Source organism: Chionomys nivalis, chromosome 6 (genome assembly GCF_950005125.1).
Source record: "Chionomys nivalis chromosome 6, mChiNiv1.1, whole genome shotgun sequence".
In the NCBI taxonomy this organism is placed as follows: domain Eukaryota; kingdom Metazoa; phylum Chordata; class Mammalia; order Rodentia; family Cricetidae; genus Chionomys; species Chionomys nivalis.
Genome location: NC_080091.1, coordinates 1,174,223 through 1,198,283, shown reverse-complemented (window position 1 = coordinate 1,198,283; position 24,061 = coordinate 1,174,223). Strand labels below are relative to the sequence as shown.

The window sequence follows — 24,061 nt, the reverse complement described above, 5'->3', positions numbered from 1 at the left end:
CACATTAAAAACAGTGTTTTGCCAGGCGGTGGTGCACACCCTTAATCCAGAGGCAGGTGGTTCTCTGTGAGTTAAGGCCAGCCTGGTTCTATAAGAGGTACAGCTACAGATGAAACCCTGTCTCGAGAAAACCAACCAAAACAAAACAAAACAAAACAAAAAAAACCAGAAAACAATATCTCGTTGCCCTGACTGGAAAGACAAGGGAAAGCCAGTTTTGCAGAAGGCTGAGACTCAGAGGCTGGGATCTGTTTGGCCTGTAGCAAGAGAAGGCTGGGAGACTTCATGGCTGGAACAGTACGGTTGAGGAGCAGAGCGAAGATGATCAGGTGAATTGTCATCTATAGGTCTTATAGAAACTTACATAATTACACAAGGCACATTTGCTCTCCTGGCCTGCCAAGCTTGGCACCGACCTTAACTTAACACCTCTGGAGATGGCGTAAGGGTGCCCTAGGAGGTGCCATTAAGGAGACAGAGAGAAGGAAGGAGAGAGAAAGAGTGGGAGAGAAGTAGGAAGAGGGAAAAGGGGGGCAGGGGAAAGGCGGGGAGGGAGGTTCTGTGTACATCTCTCCTAACACTTTGAATTGCATGGAAAGTTTTAGTTTGATGTTAGCCTATCGAGAATTCTGCATACAGGACCAACGCTGTGGCTACCAAATCTGATAACTTGCATTTGATTCTCAGAACCCAAGAGAAAATAACTCCAGCTTGCAGGCCATGGAATGCTCAAAACCTATATTCAGTCACACACACACTCACACACACAAACACGCTAATAAAAAGTATTCCTGTCGACAGAATTTTCGTTTTCTTCCTGTCCTGGTTCCATTTAAAGAAAGCTGGTGTCTCGGCCTGCCGTGGCTGCTGCCACCCACGAAACCATAGCGTCACCCTCCCTGAGGACCCATTGGTGGTAGTTGCTGGAGGAAGGAGGCGTCATTTTCTTCAGTAGTGTAGCCACTGTTTAGTTGCCCATGCTCAGGTAAATAAACCCAGCATCTATGCTCATGTGAGCGATCCTAACTCACTAGGTCACAAAACAACGACATGGAAGGTTCAGTGGGAAGGGGGATAAGATAGTAACTGGAGGTAAATATGATAAAAAAAATACAGTATAGTGTCAGGGATTGAAGCTGGTAGAGTGCTTGCCTAGCATGTTAAAGTCCCTGGGTTCCATTCCTAGCACCGAACGAACTGAACATGGTTTCTCTAGTCTATCATTCCAGCACTCGGGATGTGGAGGTGGGTAGCCAGACATTCAAGGCCAGATTCTGCTACACGGAGTTCCAGGTCAGCACTGACTAGAAACCCTGTCTCAAAAAGAAAAAAAAAAAATCCCAGCCGGGCATTGGTGGCACATGCCTTTAATTCTAGCACTTGGGAGGCAGAGAGCTCTCAGTTCCAAGGCCAGCTTGGTGTACAGAGTGAATTCCAGGGCAGCCAGGATTACACAGAGAAACCTCGTCTCGAAAGGCCCGCCCCCACAAAGTCACAAGCAAACTCAAAATATATATGAAGTTGTTAAAAAATAAATTAATAGCCGGGCGGTGGTGGCGCACGCCTTTAATCCCAGCACTCGGGAGGCAGAGACAGGTGGATCTCTGTGAGTTCGAGACCAGCCTGGTCTACAAGAGCTAGTTCCAGGACAGGCTCCAAAACCACAGAGAAACCCTGTTTCAAAAAACCAAAATAAATAAATAAATTAATTAATAGACGTGGTGATGCATGTCTTTAATTCCTGTACTTGATAGGTAGGGGCTGAAGGGATCTTACGTAGTGAAACACTGCCTCAAAAAAGAAACAAGAAAAATTAATAAAACAGAAGGGAAAAAAGTAAGCTAAAGTGACTAGGTCATTAAGTGCGCTCACAGCGGAGCCCACCGGCGCCGGGAGGCGTGGCCTGGGAGCCGGGGGCGTGGCCTGGAGCCGGGGGCGGGACCCGAGGCGAGTAGGAAGCGGGAGCCGGTCGCCGCACACGCAGGCGTTACTGGTCGTGCGGGGTCACGTGAGCGCGCAGGCGCAGCTCCGCACGGCTCGCTCGCTCACACAAAGCCCAGGCGCGGAGAAAATGGCGGCAGGGGTCGAAGCGGCGGCTGAAGTGGCAGCGACAGAGCCCAAAATGGAGGAAGAGAGCGGCGCGCCCTGCGTGCCGAGCGGCAACGGGGCTCCCGGCCCGAAGGGGTGAGTGTTCTAACCGCAGTTTGCCCTCCTCTTCCCGCAGCTCCGTTAGGTGTGTTGGCCGCTTCTCTTCCCCCGTGGCGGCGCGGCGTCTGCGCAGGCCTCTCCCTGCCGAGAGTCGGGGGCGGCGGAGGCCGTGACGACGACGAAGGCGAGAGCGCCTGACGGGGCCGCCCCCTCCGTCGGCGCTTCCCTCCGCAGCCTCCCGCCTGGCCGGGCGCCGTCGAGGCCTCAGGCCTGTGGCCTGCTCTTTACTCTGGGAGCGGTGATGGCGCGCAGGCTCGCGCGAGCCCCGTCCCGCTGCTCCTCTGACGGGGTCGCGAGGGGCGCGCCACGAAGGCAGTGCTTTCCACCCCTCCACGTTACAACCGTGCTGCCGGGCTGCTCTCGACTCAGTTTCTCAGATCCGCGAAGTTAGGGGCGGGAGAGGAACGCGCCCGGTTATCACGTGTGCGAGCAGCGAACGGCGGCAGGACCGAGAAGGTTCCGAGAGCCCCGGCGTCCAGCTCTCCTGCAGGAAGTGCGGGAGAATGGCCCCTGGACCCGGGCTCTGGCCCGGAGTCCTTCCGCCTCTTCCTAGCCCTTCTTCCTCGCGAGTGCGCAGTTGGTAACAGTGGGGAGAATGATCCCTGCTTGCTCGGTGTTCATCCGTAGCGACGGGCATAGTGTGCGGGTGAAGGCACCTCTCGGGCTTTCAGGGTTTCAGAAATCAGGATAGCCAGACTTCGTCATCCCCTTTTTGGAATCCTGTTTGGGGTCTGTCAAGAGTCCTCGTTTTGTTTTTGTAGGTTTATTAGCACGGCCCGGTGAGTCCCAGTTTTTAGGGAGGAGGTTGAAGCTGCAAGCTCGAAAGAGCAAAGTGTGGCCAGGCTATGTAGAGTGAGTTCAGTCAAGGTTACCATTCAGTACTGGGAAATTGGGTGAGACCACGTCTCAGAAAGCGGGCTGGGAATCGAGGAAAGTAATAGAGCGGTGCCTTGACCCTCCAGAGGAGCTAGATTCACATGGTGAACCTTCCTGGGCCAAATAAGTTTTTTGGAGGAGGAAAACCTCTGACTCTGCCTCTGTGGAACTCTTACCATTATTTGAGAAAGTGAGTAGAGAAACATTTTGGTTCTAAGACCAACAGCTTATGTCTCTGAATTTTGTCTGCCATCAGATTTGTAAGACTCCAGAAGATTTAGGGTTCTGGGGGGCTGAGAGAATTTAAACACTTGTTGATAAAGCATTTACTAAGTAATGGCTACTTTGTTACTAGAGGAAATTCCAGATCTTTTATTTTAGGGAGAATTAAACACCATTGCTTAATTGGTTCATGTCTGTGATTTCAGCATTGGGGAGGCTGAGTTCTCCAGTTCCAGCTACATAAGTTCAAGCAAGTTCAAGATTTGCCCAAGCTACATGAGCTTCTGTCTAAAAACAGACAAACCAAAAATGTGTGAACGTGTGATGTTATAGCTCATTAGGAGTGCCCGGGATGCACAAGGCCCTGGGTTCCATCCCACAACACACAGAGAGAAGTCTGTCTTGTTTTGTTTTGTTTTTCGAGACAGGGTTTCTCTGTAGCTTTGGAACCTCTCCTGGAACTAGCTCTGTAGACCAGGCTGGTCTTGAACTCATAGAGATCCGCCTGCCTCTGCCTCCCAACTGCTGGGATTAAAGGCGTGCACCACCACCGCCTGGCTGAGGGGTCTGTCTTTAGTTAATCCCAGCACTTTACGATGGAAAGTCTCAGCCTTTGAGTGTGTTCATTTTTACTTCCCTGTCCACCCCACTTGGATCCCAGGGTCTTGAGGGTGCTAGGTAAGCACTCTTTCCTTTGAGCTGCACCTCCAGTCAGTCTCACGGTCACTTTCTTCAGCCTTTGCTTTAGAGATGCCTTGTAGTTTCCGATTCCCTTTCTCCTCCAGTTTTTGCTATTCCCCATTTTTTGAGATAGATAACTGACTAGCTTTTAGAGTCTACAGTGTAGACTTTGGTAGCCTTGAATTTGGAACGTTGCCCCTGCTTCTGCTACCCAGTTACTGGAATCAACTACCACTTCTGTCTCACCTTGTAGGATTCCTGATGGCCTTATTTGAAGGGCTTTAAGAAAAGTTACAGGATGAATTGCTGTTAGAACCTTTCTAGGGGAAAAGTTGAATTTGTTTTAAAACACAGTACAGTTTTCAAATTTTCCACTATTCATTTTCAAATAGATATCTTGTGACTGAGTCATTTGACAAAACAGTATGTGCCTAGGAAGTTTCATATAACCTTTGTTGGAAAGAACCTGAGTGGTCTGAGACTGGCTTAATGGAGAATACTTGAGAAAGTGGCAGCACCTAAAACACCTTTGTATTGGAAAACAGTGTTTTGTTTTATTTTCATGTGTGTATGTTACACAATTCTTACGGTAAAACTTTAAAAGAATAGAGAAGTGCCTCCTCCCCACTTTTTGGCTAGGAATCGAACCTGGATCTTCATGCTTATAAGGTAAGCACATTGCCTACTGAACCTTCTCACTAACTGGTTTTTGTTTTTTATTAAAAATATGTGAGCCATGCAGTGGTGGCACACTCCTTTAATTTTAGTACTCTGTAAGCAGAGGCAAGTGGATCTCTTGAGTTTGAGGCCAACCTGGTCAACAAAGTGAGTTCCAGAACAGCCCACAGAGAAACTCTGTCTTGAAAAAAGAAAAGGGGAAAAAATATTATATGAGTGAATGTTTTATCTGCATGTTTGTTTATACACTACATGCATACAGTGCCCATGGAAGCCAGAAGAGAGCATCCGATCTCCTGGAACTAGAGTTAGAGCAATTATTAGCAGTCATGTGGGTGCTGGAACTTAAATCCAGGTCTTCTGGAAGAACAGCTAGTATTCCTTTTTTGTTTTTGTTTTTCGAGGCTTTTTTTAAAAAAATTATTTATTTATTATACATACAGTGTTCAGCCTCCGTGTATGCCTGCAGGCCAGAAGAGGTCACCAGATCTCATTACAGATGGTTATGAGTCACCATGTGGGTGCTGGGAATTCAACTCAGGACCTTTGGAAGAGGCCCCAAGACTGTTTCTTTGTACAGCTTTGGAGCTTGTCCTGGTACTAGCTCTGTAAACCAGGCTGGCCTTGGACTCACAGAGATCCGCCTGCTTCTGCCTCCCGAGTGCTGGGATTAAAGGCGTGCGCCAGCTCCTGACACAGCTAGTATTCTTAACAACTGAGCCATTCATCTCTCCAGTCCATTTATTTAGTTTTTGATGGTAGAGGCCATCGATAGCATCCTGCATGATAAGCAGACACTCCACCCTGAGCTACATACCGAATGAGAAGAAGCCTTTTTATTTTTTAAGTGTTAATGTGTATGCATGAAGGTGAGTGCCAGTGCTTGGAGGCAGGAAGAGGGTGTCAGATCACCTGAGCTAAACAAAGTTGGGAGCTCTGGGTACTCTTTAATCACTGAGCCATTGTTGGGGTTTTTTGAGACAGCATTTCACCCTGTAGATCAGGTTGGCCTTGAATTCTGCTGCTTCCTTCTGAGTGCTATGGATAATAGATGTGTACCATCATGCCCTGCTCTGTTTGCTGTACTTTGAAAGGTGATTGTATACTTGGTGAAAAGGATTTTTGAGTCGCATTAGGACTGTTAGCTCAAGATTAGAATAGGAGGTTCTGTATTTGAGTGTGTGTTGTCAGAGCTTTGCTGTTACTTTGTCCTTTGGGGTTTTTTTTGTTTGTTTTTTGTTTTTTCATTACTAGGGAGACAGATGCCGCCTGCAAAGATAAGCTTGCTTTTACCATTTCCCCCCTTCCTTGAGGCTTCCCAAATGGGCTCTCATATTACTCTTTTTGCAATATTAGAGTTAAAGCTGACTTGTCCCTTTGGTAGTTATAGTGGAATCAGTGTTTAGCTATTTTTCTGTGATGGACACTGATTGGAATTTTTTCCAAATCCCCCAAGTGGATGCAGTGCTAAAAGTCTAGGAGGAAATAGGTTTCTTTTTTAACACCTCTCAAAATTATTATTGGTGTGCTGTGTTCTGACTCTTTTGAATACTTGTAACTTGGTAGTTGTCTCCACTTATAACGAGTATTATTCAGACCCTAGCTCTCAATTGCCTATAGAACTTGTCCTTACATATTTTGTTGTACTTAACATATATAACTTACTTTTGGTCCTAGCCCCCCCCCTTTTTTTTTTAATAGGAATAGAGACAGTTTGCTTGTTTTTGTTGTTGAGACAGGTTCTCACAGTGGGTCATGTTGGCTTCAAACTAAGATCCACCTTCATGTGCCTTCCCAGTACTGGAATTAAAAGTGTTTTCGACCATGCTGGGCAGAGACTATTTATTTGCAAAGAGAAACATTGCTGGACTAGTGAGCTGGGAAGAATATTCTCAAAAGTCCCAAACTGCTTTTGTTATGCTGTCTTTGTGTGTTTTCTTTTTCCTTTGGTTTTGGGGTTTTGTTTTTGTTGTTTTGGTTTTTTGAGACAGGAGTCTTTGTCCTGTCCTGAAACTTTGTAGACCAGGGTGGCTTGGAACTCACAGAGATCCACCTGGCTTGTTTTGTTTTTAAGGCAAGATCTTAAGCATCTCTGGCCTTCTGCCCCTGCTTCTTAGATGCTGAACATAGGGGTGCATACTCCCACACATCCTTGTTGTTGATCCTCACAGCAAGCCTGTGTTCTATTATGGATACAGGCTATATATAGGTTTGCTAGTAAAGAGCCACACTGGAAACGGGCTGAATTGTGTGGTCCATTAAGTGGATAATCTGTAGCTAGAAGAGTGTTCCATTAAGAGCTCAGAATTTAAAAGACTTTTGTGAAGATTGATTTATGAAAGAGTTTGTTTTCAAGAGGGGAACATGGATTCTTGTCTCCGAAGATGTGATCAGAATTTCAGGGTATTGAGATTTATTTTTCTCCCAAACTATACTCTTCTCTTGATTGAGAAATTACAAAAATAGTATGAATAATAATTATGCATAGCAGTGTCCTGAGACATAAGAGATGTCAGGGAGACAAAGGCACATAAGATTGTTAGCTCAAGATTAGACTAGGAGGCTCAGTATTTGAATGTGTACTGTCAGAGTTTTGCCATTACTTTGTCCTTTGATTTTTTTTTCAAGTGGGTGCAAATGGGTTTTGTTGTGGGTTTTTGTTTGTTTGTTTTGTTTTGTTTTTGGTACTCATACAAACCAGGCTGGCCTGAAACTCAGAAATTCGCCTCAGTCCTGGGATTAAAGGTATGTGCCACCATCCATGCAGGTCTTGAGACTGTTTTAGTGTACTGAATAAAGTAGCCCTTTGTGGTTTATATAAATTTATATAAAGGCACTCAGTCTTTTTTTAATGTTTTCTTTATTTATTTTGTGTACAGTGTTCTGTCTGCATGTACACCTGCAGGCCAGAAGAGGAAACCAGATGTCATTGCAGATGGTTGTGAGCCACCATATGGTTGCTGGGAATTGAACTCAGGACCTTTGGAAGAGCAGGCAATGCTCTTAACCTCTGAGCCATCTCTCCAGCCCTGAAGGCACTCAATCTTTAAACAGCTGTTGATATAATATCTTGAAGATAATTAACATATATTAGGCCTTAGCAATATATTATGAGATATAATAATGTATTAAGACTATTAGAAAAGATTATTTTATTGTACTTGTTTAGAATTTTGAGTAAATGGGTGCCAGAATCTAGTTTTCTTTGGCAATTTGGTATTGAGAGCCAGTTAGGTAAAGAACTTACTAGCTGCTTTAGGTAGATCTGCCTGTTATGTCTGCAGGTTCTTTGAAAGATTACAGATTTGTTAGTTTTTGTTAAAGTTACAAGTCAAACTACTGGCATATGTTGGATAGTTTAACAAACACGAGAAGAAAGTGTAAAGTTTAACGCAGTTTAACAGTAGTTCCAGTGCTCAATAGGTAGAACCAAGAGCTATCATCTTCTCATTCTCTTTCTCCTTGTCCTGGGACTGAACCTAGGGTCTTGTGCTTGCTAGATAAGTGTTCTGTTCTTGAGTTAAATCACTAACTCTACTTTGTTTTTTGTTTCTGGTTTTTCGAGACAGGGTTTCTCTGTAGCTTTGGAGCCTATCCTGGAACTAGCTCTTGTAGACCAGGCTGGTCTCGAACTCACAGAGATCCGCCTGCCTCTGCCTTGTGAGTGTTGGGATCAGAGGTGCTGGCTGAGACAGTTCGTTCCCACTGCTCAGACCGGCGAGCTTGTGTCTTTCTCCTGCAGACTACATGGCTTCTCACTGACTCCTCCTACTCTCTGTCTATATCTTCAGCCTTGCTATATTCTGTTAAATCATTGGCTGAAAGCAGCCTCTTTATTCATTAACCAATAAAAGCAACATGTATACAGAAGGACTTTGCACGCCACAACCATCTGGCAACAGGGGTTGTTGTTGTTTTCTGAGGCAGGATCTCATATAAACCAGCCTGGCCTCAACTCATAGAGATCATATCCCTGCCTCCTTTGTTCTGGGGTTAAAAGTATGTGCAGCCAGGGCTGGTTTACTCATTTTTCAGAGCAGATATTTTTAATTTTGAAGATCATTTTATCAATTTTGCTTTTTCAGATTGACATCCATTATGAGTTAATTTTGTATATGGACAGAGTTTATAAATGAAACTTTTATATGAAGCTTGTAAACTAAATTATTTGTTGCTGTTGTTTTGTGGATTTTTATTTTGTTTTGAGGCAGGGTTTCTCTGTAGTCCTGGCTGCCTTGTAACTTACTCTGTAGACCAGGTTGGCCTCTGATCCAGAGATCTACCTGCTTCTGCTGGGATTAAAAGTGTGTGCCATCATAGCCCAGCTGAATTTTAATTTTCTTGAATACTGTTTTTATTACCCAAACAGTTAACTGAGGCTACAAAATAGATATAATCTTGAATTTTCATTTTAAAATTGAAGATTCTTTTTGCTGCGGGTACTTTATTTATCAGTCTCATTTTCAGTATCTTCCAGATTTAGAATATTTATGCCTACAAAGGATCAGCAAGACTCAGACACAGTGGTTAAAACATGGTCAAAGTAGAAAACCGACTCCTAATAGTTGTCCCCACCACATGCTTCCCATACAGCATGTGTACTCATACATACAATAATTAAGAAAAAACAAAAAATTCTGTCTATAAGTCAGCACTCAGATGGCAGAGTTCAAGTCCAACCTGGTGTTCATACCCAGTTCCTGGTCATACAAGGCTCCATAGTGAGACCTTGTCTTAAAAACAAACCAAAAAAAACAATTCTTTCTATAAATATGTATTTATTTTCTGCTTAAGAGGGGCGGTTTCAGTATCAACCATTATGGATCTGGGTTTTTTTTTAATAATTTTTTTTTTTTACTTTGAGACAGGGTTTCTTTTTATAGCCCTGGCTATCTTGAAACTCACTCTGTAGACCAGTCTGGCCTTGAACGCAGAGAGCCAACTGGCTCTGCCTCCTGAATGCTGGGATTAAAGAGGTGTGTGCCACCACTGCCCAGCACTTACTAATGTTTTTTTAATGTAAACCTTTGAATATTTGGAATTTAAAAGAAAGTTATATTTTAATACATTTCTATCCATAGATCCTTTGGTGGATGGTGACAAGTGAATTGATGTATAATTTTAAAACTCTTTTTGTTTTCCTAAGAAACATTTAGAGATGCATTGGCAGATTGTGTTATGTTTGGCAATATTGTGTTAGGTGATGCACGTGTGCGCCCCCCTCCCCATGTCTGGGGAGTTGGCCTCATGCCCTCCTTCTGTGTTATGCAGCATAAAGAACCATACCTAAGCCTAGGATAGTACTCTTTTCTTGAGCCTGGGTTCATATATATACAATGTATACAATATTCTGTCTGTGTGTATGTGTGCAGGCCACCAGACCCCATTACAGATGGTTGTGAGCCACCATGTGGTTGCTGGGAATTGAACTCAGGACCTTTGGAAGAGCAGGCAATGCTCTTAACCTCTGAGCCATCTCTCCAGCCCCTGAGCCTGGGTTCTTGATAGGTGGGTTTGTTCTCATGTAACTGAGACTGACCCTGATGCCTTTTTCTAGATGTTGGGATTACAGGCATGCACTACTGCCTGTGTGTATGTGTGTGTGTGTGGGGGGGGGGCGCGACTAGGCTGTAAAGCATGCATAATTGCAAATATCTGCTCTGTGGAGACCTGCATTTGGAATGATCCAAATCAGAACCAGAATTGGCCTCGTGTCGCACATATCTGTGTGGGATTATAAACTTGGTACCACAGATAGTGACTTTTCCTTGTACTAACACAGAAACTTTTTCTCTTGAATTCAGTGAAGGAGAACGACCTACACAGAATGAGAAGAGGAAGGAGAAAAACATAAAAAGAGGAGGCAATCGCTTTGAGCCATACACCAATCCAACTAAAAGATACAGAGCCTTCATCACCAACATACCTTTTGATGTGAAATGGCAGTCACTTAAAGACCTGGTTAAAGAGAAAGGTAAAGGCACTGGTGATGGAGTAGGGTAAGAAGGTTGCTGTGCCATCCTCTGTGGCTAATCTGATTTGGTTTGTTTTTTGTTTTGTTTTTGTCAGTGGAAGCTGCTCTAGGAAGAGCATGTGTTCTGTTCAGGTTTAGAGCTACCCCTAGGTCCCCCACCCTTTTTTTGTGTTCATGCCCACGTGCTAAATAGGGTGGTTTATATGGTCCCTTGACCTATAAAAAATGTTTTTACTGGCTTAATATGGTTATTGGGATTTCAGTTAGGGTTGAGGGGAGTGTTACTATGTTAAGGACAATTACCAGAATCTTCACATTATTTTGTTTTGTGTGTGTGTGTGTGTGTGTGTGTGTGTGTGTGTTTTAATTCTATCTTTTAAGTTTATTAAAAGTCTGGCTAGGAGATAGTTTTAAATTCTGTGGGTGTTCTAGGGTCAAATTTTGGTGCCTGGAATGTCTGTTGCTCAGATTCTAAACTCTGCAACGGGATCTTCTGCTTTAACTTAAGCTCTTCTCCTCTGAAGTCAGAGATGGGCAGTAGGAGAGCTCAAATCATCTGTGCATGTGATCCATAAGAGTATATGGTATCCTGGCCCCAGGCATCCAAATCAATCCTGGCCTAAGATAGGTCAAGCGACCAAGGGCCTCTGCCACCTGGAGGTCCCAGGGGACTGCCTTGCCTCTGCACACTGGTGCATCGCCCTCTCCTGCACTGTTTGCTCTTGTCCTCCTTTCCTTCATGATTCTTAGCCCTGGTAGTGGCTCTCGGGACTGAAGAGATTGCAGGGTAGGGTGCCATGAGCTCCTGTTCTCACCCAAGGGAACCTAGGATCAAATCACCCTTAATGGAGTCTCTTTGAAGGACGGAAAGGTATTGGTTTTCTGGGACATTCATAATGAAGAGAGATTTGAGCTTGATTTGTCGAATGATTAATTCTAGTGACAAGATGCCACTTGGAAGGCCCTTTGGTGTGTGTACTGGTGCCCCTGCATTGAGTTTTGAAACTGAGTGGCCACTGCCATCATTATTCCATTACTTACTTGGCCATAACATGAAAGAAGCACTAGGCACCGTGAATCTTCACAGTCACATGTGCTGCTCCCATGTGGTATTTCTCAGATAAACAGATGAAAAAATGTTTTGGTGTGAGATTTGTTCCTGCCTTGATCAGCCAAATCATTCCTGCCAATCCTCCTAGAGCAAGAGTGAAGTGTCTTTGTCTGAAGGGAGTGTCATGTGGCATCCCAGATACAGTGTTCTTGGTTCTTTGGGACTGCTGCTTTAACACAAGCTTAGAATTTCTGTATAGTACAGTTGGATCTCATTCGAATTAGTTTTTGGGATAAACCCAAATTTGTGTTCTTGTGATTTGGTTGAGCCACTGAATTGCTATGTCCATTGATAATAAGGTATAGTAGTTCCAAGAACCAGGAATGTGGCTTTGAAAATGCAATTGTTAGAGTTTTGTATGAGATTGCAGGCCAAACTACTTTTTCATTTTTAGGAGTGTGTGAACCAGTTTTGGGACATGATGGATAAAGTAGGTACATTTTTTACTGCTTTATCATTCAGTAATTCAGTTTTGGAAGCCATGAAGCTGGTAGCAGCAGCAGCAGACATGACGTTTCTGGATGTAGAAGCCGTTCACCTCAATTTACTATTTTGTCCTGTATTAAGTGTGGAGCCAGCCTGGTGGTTTACTTGGATCCTTCCAAACTGGTTCTCATATTCCCCTGGCATACTGCCACGGGTGCGGGAGCTCCTCCCTCTCAGTGTACTTTTGGTGGTGCAACTCAGAATTACAGGTGTGCAGTAAATCTTGTTTTTATTGAATGTTAAAATGTTCTTGTTTAGCCCTCCTCTGTACAGGTTAAACTGATTACTCTTCTAAGTAATTAACAGTATAGGATTGGGAATAAAGTGATTCATAGGAGAAAGGTTAATTTTTCTATAGTAACATTTAGGTTTAGTGTGCGAAGTTTAAAGACATGTACTATATTTACATATGTATGGCTTCTTAAATGTTCTTGTTTTCATTATGAGATTTAAAGGCTTTTATTTATTTATTTATTTTGATTTTTAAAATATATTACTAGTTTATCTGTCCTTCTTTGTCTCTCTTTTTCCTGAAATGGTCTTAATGTGTAACTGGCTGTCTTGGAACTCATTGTGTGGACCACAATAGCCTCTGTGGAGACCATAGAGCTCCAAATGCCTCTGCCTCCAGAGTACTGGGATTAAAGACATTAATTTAATGTGTTGTCAGAGAGTCCTGTGTTTTTGGAAAGTTTAAGTAGCAGATAGAGGTACTTAAACCCTAAAAGGATTTGTTTCGTAGTAACCATAGCTGAACAGATCACAGAGATATGAGCTGGTGTAATCAGAGCAGTTTTTCTATCTGCAGCCTACCCTGAGACTCTGTCCTTCTGGAATAAGAGGAATAAATTAGTTGTCTTCACCTCCAGTCCCTGTCATTGCAAGTGTATTTCATTTTTACCTGTTTAGCAGCATTTTAGGGTAGTCTGTTAATGATCGGGTAAAAACCTGGTCATGTACACGTTCCCCTTGGAAAGTGACACAAAACTTGTTTGGTGCTGTGGTGAAATCAGTATTGCCCATTTTTAAGACAAGATTCATGGAGAATGTTTTTTGTTTTTCTCTGAGCTATGCAGCTGTTTTGCTCAGCTCCTATCAATGAAGGTCCTGGGTAAAGATACTGTTTTTGTACCTTACTCTTTGCTTGTTTTGCTTGAATACCTGCTTCCTGCTCCAGGGTGTCCCAGAAGAACAACATAAAGGTTTATTTGACTTTTTTTTTTTTTAAAGACAGTTTCTCATATATCCTAGGTTGCTTCGGACAAGTACTGTGGTGACAGGTGGCTTCCATAACTTGAGCATCCTTTTTTAATGGAGGCATTACAAGTAACAATTGTTTGTGGCACCAGAGAGTTCTTGGTTTGAAAATACAATTGGGAACCATTTTTTACATGAGTTTAAAATAGAGGTTAAAGAACTATGTTTGAGGGGCTGGAGAGATGGCTCAGTGGTTAAGAGCACTGACTGCTCTTCCAGAGGTTGTGAGTTCAGTTCCCAGCAACCAACCACATGATGGCTCACAACCATCTGTAATGAGATCTGGTGCCTTTTTCTGGTGTGTGGGTATACATGGAAGCAGAATGTTGTATACATAATAAATAAATAAATCTTTAAAAAGAAAAACAGAACTATGTTTGAAAGAACTTTCATTGTCCATAGCTACTCAGAAAATGGGATATTATCTTAAAAAAGTATTTCACTGTAAGGATTGGGTACCAGAATGAAGATTTCTTTTAAACAAAAGGTGATTTATCTTTATTTTTCCATCTTAAAATAATGTCTGTCTGGGCTGGAGAAGATGGCTCAGTGGTTAAGAGCATTGGCCTGCTCTTCCAAAGGTCCTGAGTTCAATTCCCAGCAACCACATGGTGGCTCACAACCATCTGCAATGAAGTTTGGTGCCCTCTTCTGGCCTGCAGGCATACAGACAGAACACTGTATACATAATAAATAAATATTAAAAAAAAATGTCTGCCTGGTGATGATGGCTCCCATCTTTAATTCCAGCACTTTGGAGGCAGAGGCAGGTGGATCTCTTGAGTTTGAGGCCAGTATGGTTTACAGATCCGAGTTCCAGGGCAGCCAGGGTTACATAGAGAAACCCTGTCTTAAAAAAAACACACACACACAAAATAATAATAATAATAATAATAATAATAATAATAATAATAATAATAATAATATAATAATAATAATAATAATGTCTTAAGTTAACTGGAGGAGCACTTAAAATCTTCAGAATGAAGACAGTTGGGTATTGGGCTTCTTGTTTCCTGGTCTGCCTAGTGAGCTAGCAGTGTGGAGTTGGGGCAGCTGCCACTCAGACAGGCCTTAGCTGCACTGTTGAATTAACAGGGTGCTCAGTTTAAGGAAGAAAGCGAGTGATATAGTTTACTCTCAAATCCTAGTTTAACAGCAGTCAGTTTAATTTGTATAAACAAAGATTTCTTTAAGCTTTTAATCCATCTGTTATTATTTAATGATCATCACTTTGAGTAAATTTCAGATTGCTGCTGACATAAAACTGAGGCCCAGAGGGCATGTAGTCCAATAGAAAGCCTTTCCTGGTTCTCTGCAATAATTTGCATTGTGGGTTGTTGAGGCAGAGCTACTTTCAATTTCAGTCAAGTCCCTGCCCAATGCTCTTTTTCATATTTTCCTGATGGAAATTGAGCTGTTATTTTGTAAGTACTGCTGTGGTCCCAGGCAGTGTGGAGCTTTCATCCGCTTGTTACTGTAGGTAGTAGAAAGTTTGTGCTTATCACCATGTACTTGGCTCGGTCATCTCATTGTTGTAGAGAATGGTTTCCCATATTTGAAGTTGTCTCCTTTTTTCTTTTTGAGACAAGGCTTTTCTGTTAGACCAGACTGGCCTTGAGATCTACCTCCCTCCAAGGCATGTTTCCAGCTAAAGTTGTCTTTATGAAATGTATCTTTAATCTGTGCAATTTTCCCTTAGATTGACTGAATGATACTAAGAAAGCATGCTCACCAGTGTGTCTTGGTTATTTTTAGGAAAGGTATCCACATAGGGTGGCACACCCCTGTAATCCCAGCAGAAGGATTGAGAATTTATAGGCATGAGACCCTGTCCCAAAAAACAGCACAAGGATTGGCTCTTGAATCCCCACAACTAAAATACAGTAATTTCACTGGTCCTATAAGGAGATGGCAGAATCCTTAGAAGCTTACAAGCTGCAGAGGCAAAAAATGAGATTTTTGCCATAATCAAGGTGGGAGGCAAGGACTAACATACCTAAGGTTGTCCTCTGACCTCCACAGAGGTGCCATGGAACACATTCCCCAACTCACACTAGTGTGTGCATATGTACACAAACACATAAAAAGATTCCAAGAAAGTTGAAAGGTCCTACATTGGACAAGCATACACACATGTATTTTCTTCAGGAAAACTTTGGTTTCTGTATTCTCATTTTTTTTTTTTTAATTTAGATACTTTGACATTTAAAGCTGCAGTAGATTTGTCTTAGCAGTCTGCTCTTGGGATTCTATGAGTTCTGTCCAAGTTGGTGATCAAGGAGCTGCGTAGCATTTTTCAGTAACTTTAAGTTGCACTTGTGAGACTGCTGCTACCCTGATTTACCTCCTGACTCTTGAGCTGACAAATTCTGCTTTATAATCTTGCGGCTAAGGTGTACTGACTACACAAAACAAATATTTGACATACTAGCTAGAACAAAAAGGCTGTTGTCTTTGGGGGGAGGGGATAGTTCAAGACAGGGTTTCTCTGTGTATCTCTGGCTGTCCTGGAACTCACTCTGTAGACCAGGCTGGCTCCAAACTCACAGAGCTCTGCCTGCTTCTGCCTCCCTAAATGCTGGGATTAAAGGCATATGCCACCACCGACTGGCTTCTATTGTCTTTAAAAGCTTTCATGATTGCCTTCCTCTAGAGAAGGGAGAATTACAAGCAGGAGTAACCACATGAAGTCTCTTGTGGAATCCAGATTGGAATATTACAAACTTGTCAGGATCATAGTAATTGCTGATGGTGCCCCAGTTTAGGAATACTTATTTCTGACACACAGAGAAAACATTTCTAAGAGGGAGATTATTTTTAATCAAACTTTAGAGCACATGATTGAAGCTGGGTGTGTGTCATCACTAGAATGTCAAGTGGAAAAAGCTATAATTTTCTTAACTTGGTATTTTGTTAAAATGGCTATTACTGGAAAAAGTTGGCTTTGGACTTTGTTGTTTTCTAGATTGCAATAACATTGTTTTGATTTAAGTGTCTTATAGACACAAGCTAGAAATTTCAAATGCAAAAGTCCTTGGATTCTGACAAACTTAAAAGTTGTCTTGAGGTTGATATTGTGGTTCTTTTATTTAAGGTTATTGGGCAGTAGTTGTAGCTGGAAGGAGATAAAACTTGCGATTTCTTCACTGGTTTGACACTAGGCATTTTTTTCATCAGAGGAGATAAGAGCTGTTGGTCCTTGAATGGCTGCTGTTGTTGAAATAACTGGCTTTTAATGTGGCTTCAGAAAGTGGTCATGGAGTTTTGGAACTGCTTTAACATTCGTGAGGGTAAAATAAAGCCATCCATCCATTGGCTGTGATGGTTTTTTTTTTGTTGTTGTTGTTGTTGTTGTTAGGCTACACAAAATATGTACTCAAAGTCAACTGTAATGTTCCCTCCCATTTCCTTTTTCTTTCTTTGCACCGACTCTCCTTGTTTTGTGCAAAGTATGAGTTCTGTAATATTTCAGGAAAGGACAAGGAGGGTGAGGCTATAAAATAAACTTTGAGCATTTGGCCTTCAACCACTGTGCAACTCCATTAATAATACATTCTTAAAATGTTCATTTTATTTGTGAAATAATTTTGTTTTCCATTTGAATCTTTTTGTATTTATTCAAAAAATCCCAATTCTAATTTCTTTGAACAAAGGAGTTGTAAGTAGGGAGGACCTGTCGAGGCCGTTAATGGGTTATATTTACCCTTATACTTTAATATCATAATCATCCTTCTAAGGAGTGATTGATTGCTAAGAAATCCTCTCCACCTCCTTTTTTAAACATTGGAAATGGGATTTAGAGGTTGTTTTCTACAAGTTAATGATTTGAGCCATCTTCAAGTTCAGCAGCCATTTGGTGGTTGTCTAGATGGATTCTAACATCTGGTTATGGTGGTCATGAATTGGCAATCCAAACCTTGAGGAAAGTCTGCGGAAATTTTGGAAGTCTTTGCTATTTTTCCCTTTGCATGTAGCGTAGAATCATTGTACTCTCTTTAACTATCTTGTTGCCAGCTGAGTCCCAAACTTGAATTTGTACCCTCTTTATGGGTATTTTAGAAAATTTAAGAATAAGGCCTGATGCTATTCTGATTTATCGATTGTATAGTCAATATTTTTCCAAACATTGGTGCCTTGTACTGTGTGCAGAATTCAGCTATAGAATTTGTGAGGCCTAGTACAAAAATGACGGTCCTCTTGTTGACATATTAGAAGTTTCATTATGATGCTAAAAATCAGCACAGTTTGCACACACAAAACTGGCCCCGAGGTTGTGTGTCTGTATGCCTTTTGGTTTATGTATGGACACATTCCTGTATTTGTGTCATGTGAGGTCAGTTCAGTGACGTTGTGGTATATGTGGTGTTTATCTGACTTCACCATTAAGAGTAAGAATTTTTCCTTCCCCTGAAAGTAAGGCTTGCAGAATTCTTTCCTGTAGATTTGGATTGCCTCTAGTCATGAGTGAGCGTTACAGATAGTGATAATGGAAATCTGTGGAAGTAGCGTGTTTGTGGTGGGAGGAAAACCAAGGACATATTGTTAATGAGTTTTCACCTATTTACTGCACACCTGTAATGCCTAGTTTGGTGGTTTAGAGAATATGGAGTGTTTCTGGGCTTTCTTATAAGGCAGAGGCTCCATACAAGGTTGCTGATGATTGTTCTAAATTCCCATTGTTTTCTTGGCTTTTCTCCCTTGGTTTATGTGTCGTCTGGAAACTGATTTGTAGTTGGTGAGGTAACATACGTGGAGCTCTTAATGGACGCTGAAGGAAAGTCAAGGGTAAGTGTCTGAGAGAATTTCTTCTGTGGATTTACTACATGACAAATGTAACTGTATGGTGGCGTGGACTCGAATGCAATCAGGAAGGCAGTGAGTGCTCATGTTACTGTAGCCATGTTTGATTTTTGCCAACATTTCAGTAGGGTGGGAGGGGGCTTGCAAATGGGAGTCCCGCTTTCCAAATGGCTGGCCAAAGAGCTTTCTGGTATTCTGTTTGGATGCCCAATTTGGATAACTGGGGACCAATAGCAGCATTGTCTCTTTGTTTAACAGGAATTGGCTGTGTGTGAATTATGCATGGAATTTTAGCGGTGGTATAAGTAAAAGTGTGTTCTTGTCTAGAAAATGTTATTCTTGGTTGTTTGCTGATTTGAAAGTTGTGTGAACCAAAGATTCTGAAAAGTAGCCTTTGTGCCAGTAAATTGTAAACCACATATTACAAACCTGAACGTTCAAAATTGGTCTAGTTTAATGAGAATATAAACTACTTTTTGTCGTGCAATAGAATGGCTTAGAATAATCAAAAGGACGAGCTTAGTTTATGGAAAGGATGGATTTAGTAGGAGTATGGTAAGGATTGATTGAGTACAGAGGGAAGCAGATCGAAAGTTTGTGTGCTTTCTTGGAGAACCTGATTTAGGTCTGCTTATAACTTTTAACAGCTTTAGTGTAGTGCTGGTAATATGTAGGAAAAGGAGATTAAGGAGCCCCCAGTTTTTTACAAGGAAGGCTAGGTCATGCACTTCTGTCAGCTTCCCCTTAGAAGGATTAATTTTTTTAAAATCCTGGCTTTTGTTACATAAATCATATCTTTAATTTGTTCTTAACTGTCATTGATATTTACTGTTTTGCTTTTTTTTTCTTTTTCTCTCCCTTGCTCTTCTGACTGGTCTGTGGCCTCTTTCAAAGGGATGTGCGTAAGTATTACCTACTTACACTTAGTGGGATTTGAATTCTCCAAGTTGTAGGACTGGTTTTATGTATTTACTTTTGACTCTTTTATAGTGTTGTTGAATTCAAGATGGAAGAGAGCATGAAAAAAGCTGCTGAAGTTTTAAACAAGCATAGTCTGAGTGGAAGACCACTGAAAGTCAAAGAAGTGAGCTCTTTTTTTTTTTTTCTCCTCCCCTTGGTGTTGGTGATGGAACCCAGGGCCTTGTACATACTAAGAAAACAATCTGCCACTGAATTACATTCCCAGCTCAAAAGTAAGGTATAATTGTTTGGTGAAGATAAGAATGGTTCTTGACTAAAATTTATTGAGTAGACCAACCTATTATTTTGGTTTATTTGGTTCTTTTTTTTTTTTTAAGTATGTATGTATGCATGCATGCATGCATGTATGTATGTATGTATGTATTTATTATTCATATAGTATTCTGTCTGTGTGAATGCCTACAGGCCAACAGAGGACACCAGACCTCATTGCAGATGGTTGTGAGCCACCATGTGGTTGTTGGGAATTGCACTCAGGACCTTTGGAAGAGCAGGCAATGCTCTTAACCACTGAGCCATCTCTCCAGCCCCCTTCTTTGTCCTTTTTAAGACTGGCCTTGAGCTGATGATCTTCCTGCCTTTCCTAACTGCTGAGATAGCAGCCACTTCTGCAAGAACTTTGTAACAGTGGTTGAGCAAATCCTGAGTAACCTAAATGACCACTCTTCAATCCTTGTTGTCTCAGGAATACATATTCTGCGCCTCTGATTTTTAGTATTGGAATTGTGTAAGAGTCTGAATGTTATTCTTGGCCCATCTTTTGTTTTTGTCATTGATGTTGTTTTTTGAGACAATGTTGCTATAAAGCTTTGGTTGGTCTCAAGCTTGAGATCCTTCTGTCTTAGCCTCCTAAGTGCAGTGATCGTAGTGATGTGTCACAGTACACCTGCCTCTTTACTTTTGTGTTTATATATACCTGTGTGTACACAGTGTGCACAGGTATTAATGCTAGTGGTGTATGTTAGGTGTCTTCCTCTATCACTTTTGACGTTAGCTTTTGAGATAGGTGTTCTCACTGAAACTGGGGTCAGTAGACTCCAGAGATTTTCCTTTTCATCATTCCCTTCAGCACTGAGATTACAAGCCTGCCCCAGTACCCCAGCTTTTGTGTGAGGATCTGAACTCAGGTACTAAGGCTTGCTCACTTTGCCCACTGAGTCATTTCTCTCTATCCCTTTTTCAGTTTTGTTTATTTTTATTTTATTTTTGTTACGTGCATTGGTATTTTGCCATGGGTGCCGTGTGAGTGCTGGGACTTGAACCCAGGTCCTCTGGAAGAGCAGTCAGTGCTCTTAGGCATGAGCCATCTCTCCACTCCCCTTTGAATTTTGTAAAATTAATTTATTGCTCATCTCTGTCAAATCCAAACCAAGTTTCTTTTGTTGTTTTTTGTTTGTTTGTTGGTGCCAAAGATTGAACCCAGGGCTTTTTGCATACTAGGCAAGCATTCTGTCACTGAACTGTGTTTCTTGACCTCCAGCACTTTTTTTTTCTCTAGGAGGATGTTGTTTTGTTAATATTACTGTCAATATTATTTACCTCCTTGACTCTTTTTGTGTTGGGGGAGGGAGTGATTTTAGGTGTCTGAGAAGATTTCTTTGCTGTGTAGTCCAGGCTAGCTTATAACTCAGAATCATCCTTACCTACCTGAAATTAAAGGCAGGTGCCACCCTTCTTGACTTTTTTTTTTTTTTTTTTTTTGGAAGGAAGACAACTTACTTGGGACTTACAGGAAAGCGTGGTAGGGTATAAGTCATTTCTTATGTGTTGCTGCTAAATTGATGAGACTGGGTTAGGAATTACGGGAAGATGGTTCAGTCATTAGGCGCACTTGCTGCTTTTCCAGAGAGGGTCTGTGTTTGATTCCCAGCACCCAAGTGCAGATGTTCATAATCACCTGTGTAACTCTAGTTCCAAGGAATCTGATGCCTCTTTTGGCCTCTCTTGGCATATCCACACACATGTACCATACACCCCTATAAGGACACAGACATAATAAGATAATCATGCCATCATCAGATTTCCATGCTTTGTTTATGTAGCAATACACTGCATTGACTATACTTCAGTGCCAGCACCTGGTGTCCTTGAGGAGTTTTTGGGAAACCTGGGGTTATAGAACTGTTATTTCAAACTTTTTGAAAAATCATTGAGGAGTTTTACACAAATTACACGTAAGACTCACCCATGCCATGGCTGAAGATCTTGTTTCAGTCTAGAATTTTCAACTCAGGTCAGCCAGTCCTTCCATTCCTTTTCATTTTAGTTAAATTGAAGATTGTTTCCCGCTTTTGGTTTTTAGGTTCTTTGTTTCTTATCTGTTGCTCTTCCTAGAATGCTTCTAGTTGCTGTGGTTCATTTCATCTTGTTAATAATTTAAGAAGTACCTTTCAAACAGTCTGTTGGTTACCGCAGTTTTATTTTGTTTGCTTCTTTTGTTTTTATTCAGTGTTGAAAATGGAAGTGCCTGGTACATACCTTGCTCTGCCACTACTAAGTTGTATCCTCGGGCTCAGAAGAAAGACTGGACTATAACAGAGTCCCATTTGGAGTTTTTTACTTTTTTTTTTTTTTTTTTTTTTTTTTTTTTTGGTTTTCCGAGACAGTGTTTCTCTGTGGTTGGAGCATGTCCTGGAACTAGCTCTTGTAGACCAGGCTGACCTTGAACTCACAGCCATCTGCCTACCTCTGCCTCCCAAGTGGTGGGATTAAGGCTTACCTTTTTATTTTGAGACAAGGATTCACTTAGCTGCCTGGGCTGGCTTTGAGTTGGATCTGTAGCTCAAGCAGGCCTTGAACTGCTTTAGCAGTTCTGAGTGTTGAGGTTACAGACCTTTACCATTGACACTACTATGTTTTACTGAGAGCACTTTAAATTTTTATTTTTTTAATTAATGATGCTGGGGATTGCCCCTGTGAATATTATGTAAACACTCTTATCGCTGAGCTGCACCCCAGTAGTGGTGAAGCCAGCAGTTCCCACTAATCCCTGCAAGTCTACTTCTATCCTACTTCTGGCTGTAACACTTTGTGCTTCTTTCAGGATCCTGATGGTGAACATGCAAGGAGAGCAATGCAAAAGGTGATGGCTACGACTGGTGGGATGGGTATGGGACCAGGTGGCCCAGGAATGATTAATATCCCACCCAGTATCCTAAATAATCCTAACATCCCAAATGAGATTATCCATGCATTACAGGCTGGAAGACTTGGAAGCACAGTATTTGTAGCAAATGTAAGTAAATGGGAACAGTCTCTAAAATAGAAAAACAGGGAGGGATGGAAACATGAAAACAGTGTGCATGTCGGGGGGAAAATTAAATTAAAACAGAAAAATAGACTGATCTTGTCACTTTTAAACAAGTAATTTAAAGTAGGCTTAAGATAGCTTGTTTTTATTTTAAAGAAGACCTTTGTGTTGGGCTTTGTTCTCTTGTGACCACTGCATATGTGGCTTCAGGATTGACCTCGGTCCTTCTGGGGGCTTGTTTACTGAAGTTTTCAGATGTTTACTAAAGCATTAGCTGGGTTTGCATCCTTATTAGGGTTTATTTACTGTAGTTTTTGGTACAGGACAAGAGTGGACAGAGACAGTATATTCACAACTGTTTTGTCTGGAGTAAATGATGATATCTTTATCTTCTGCAAGGACAGATAAGTTTAGAACAAAGTGGGCTCAGGACTGTTGCTAAGACAAAGTGGGGATGACTTCTTTTATTCATTCATTCATGTACTTTTTTTTTTTTTGAGGCAGAGTTTCTCTGGAGCTTACTTTGTAGATCAGGCTGGCCTCAAACTCAGAGATCCACCTGCCTCTGCCTCCTGAGTGCTAGGATTAAAGGTGTGCACCACCACTGCCCGGCTTCTTTCTTTCATTCATTCATTTCAGTTTTTAGAGACAGGGTTTCTCTGAATAGCCCTGGCTGTTCTGGAACTCACCGGGTAGATAGACAGGCTGGCACCTGCTTTTGCCTCCTCCTGAGTGCTGGGATTAAAAATGTGTGCCACCCACCTCCTAGATGACCCCCCCCCCCTTTTTAAGGTATGGTGGGGAAAGCGTTAGTTCAGTAAATGAAGAAAGTGAAGAAGAGAAAAGGCCAATTTTTCATACTTGAAAAATTCTACTAAAGTTGATTTTCTTGTAAAGTCAGTCAAAGCAAGTCTTGTTAATAAGGTAAAAATGTCTTTTTTTTCCCCCAAGAGGTTTACCTTGAGATTTTTATCCTCTTCTTTCACCTAGCTGGATTATAAAGTTGGCTGGAAGAAACTGAAGGAAGTATTTAGTATGGCTGGTGTGGTGGTCCGAGCAGACATTCTAGAAGATAAAGATGGAAAAAGTCGTGGAATAGGCACTGTGACTTTTGAACAATCCATTGAAGCTGTGCAAGCTATATGTATCCTTCTGTGGGAGTTAAACTCGTGACTTACAGTGGCCACAGCACTGTTAGGCATTAATAGTCCTAAGTGTATTATAATAATAAGGTAGAAATGACTATTTTCTCTGTGACTGGAGTGAATAAATTACAAAATCTGAAAATTTCTGGAGTATAACACAGATGGTTAGAGGGTGTGGTTGCATCATAGGCACCTGCTATGAATGGTATTTTCTGGTGTTTTCAGAGTAGTTTAGGAACTGGATCACTTATGAGAACTAGGGCCTTTAATATATTTATCATATCCTTATGGACTCTGTCTCTTGTGAGTAGACATGATCTGAAGAAGCCCCTATCTCCTTGCCTTAAGCTTGCCCTGGGGTTATATATTTTTAAAATCACATGACTCCA

The 24,061-nt window shown here is 41.8% G+C and overlaps 1 protein-coding gene across 3 annotated transcripts in view; it reads left to right on the top strand.

Moving 5' to 3' along the window:
• Positions 1-2,010: 2,010 nt before the first annotated feature.
• Positions 2,011-24,061, top strand: part of Hnrnpm (heterogeneous nuclear ribonucleoprotein M) — a 47,243-nt gene continuing 25,192 nt past the window's right edge. The window contains exons 1-8 of one of the 3 annotated variants that reach the window (XM_057771655.1): positions 2,011-2,184; positions 10,470-10,639; positions 18,229-18,281; positions 19,191-19,198; positions 19,287-19,380; positions 22,321-22,359; positions 22,477-22,512; positions 23,518-23,671. In XM_057771655.1, coding sequence (XP_057627638.1) covers positions 2,072-2,184; positions 10,470-10,639; positions 18,229-18,281; positions 19,191-19,198; positions 19,287-19,380; positions 22,321-22,359; positions 22,477-22,512; positions 23,518-23,671 — 667 coding nt within the window. In that variant the 5' untranslated portion in view covers positions 2,011-2,071. Of the gene's footprint in view, positions 2,185-10,469; positions 10,640-18,228; positions 18,282-19,190; positions 19,199-19,286; positions 19,381-22,320; positions 22,513-23,517; positions 23,672-24,061 lie in introns of those variants that run through there. The other 2 variants (XM_057771654.1, XM_057771653.1) reach the window with 2 other exon arrangements.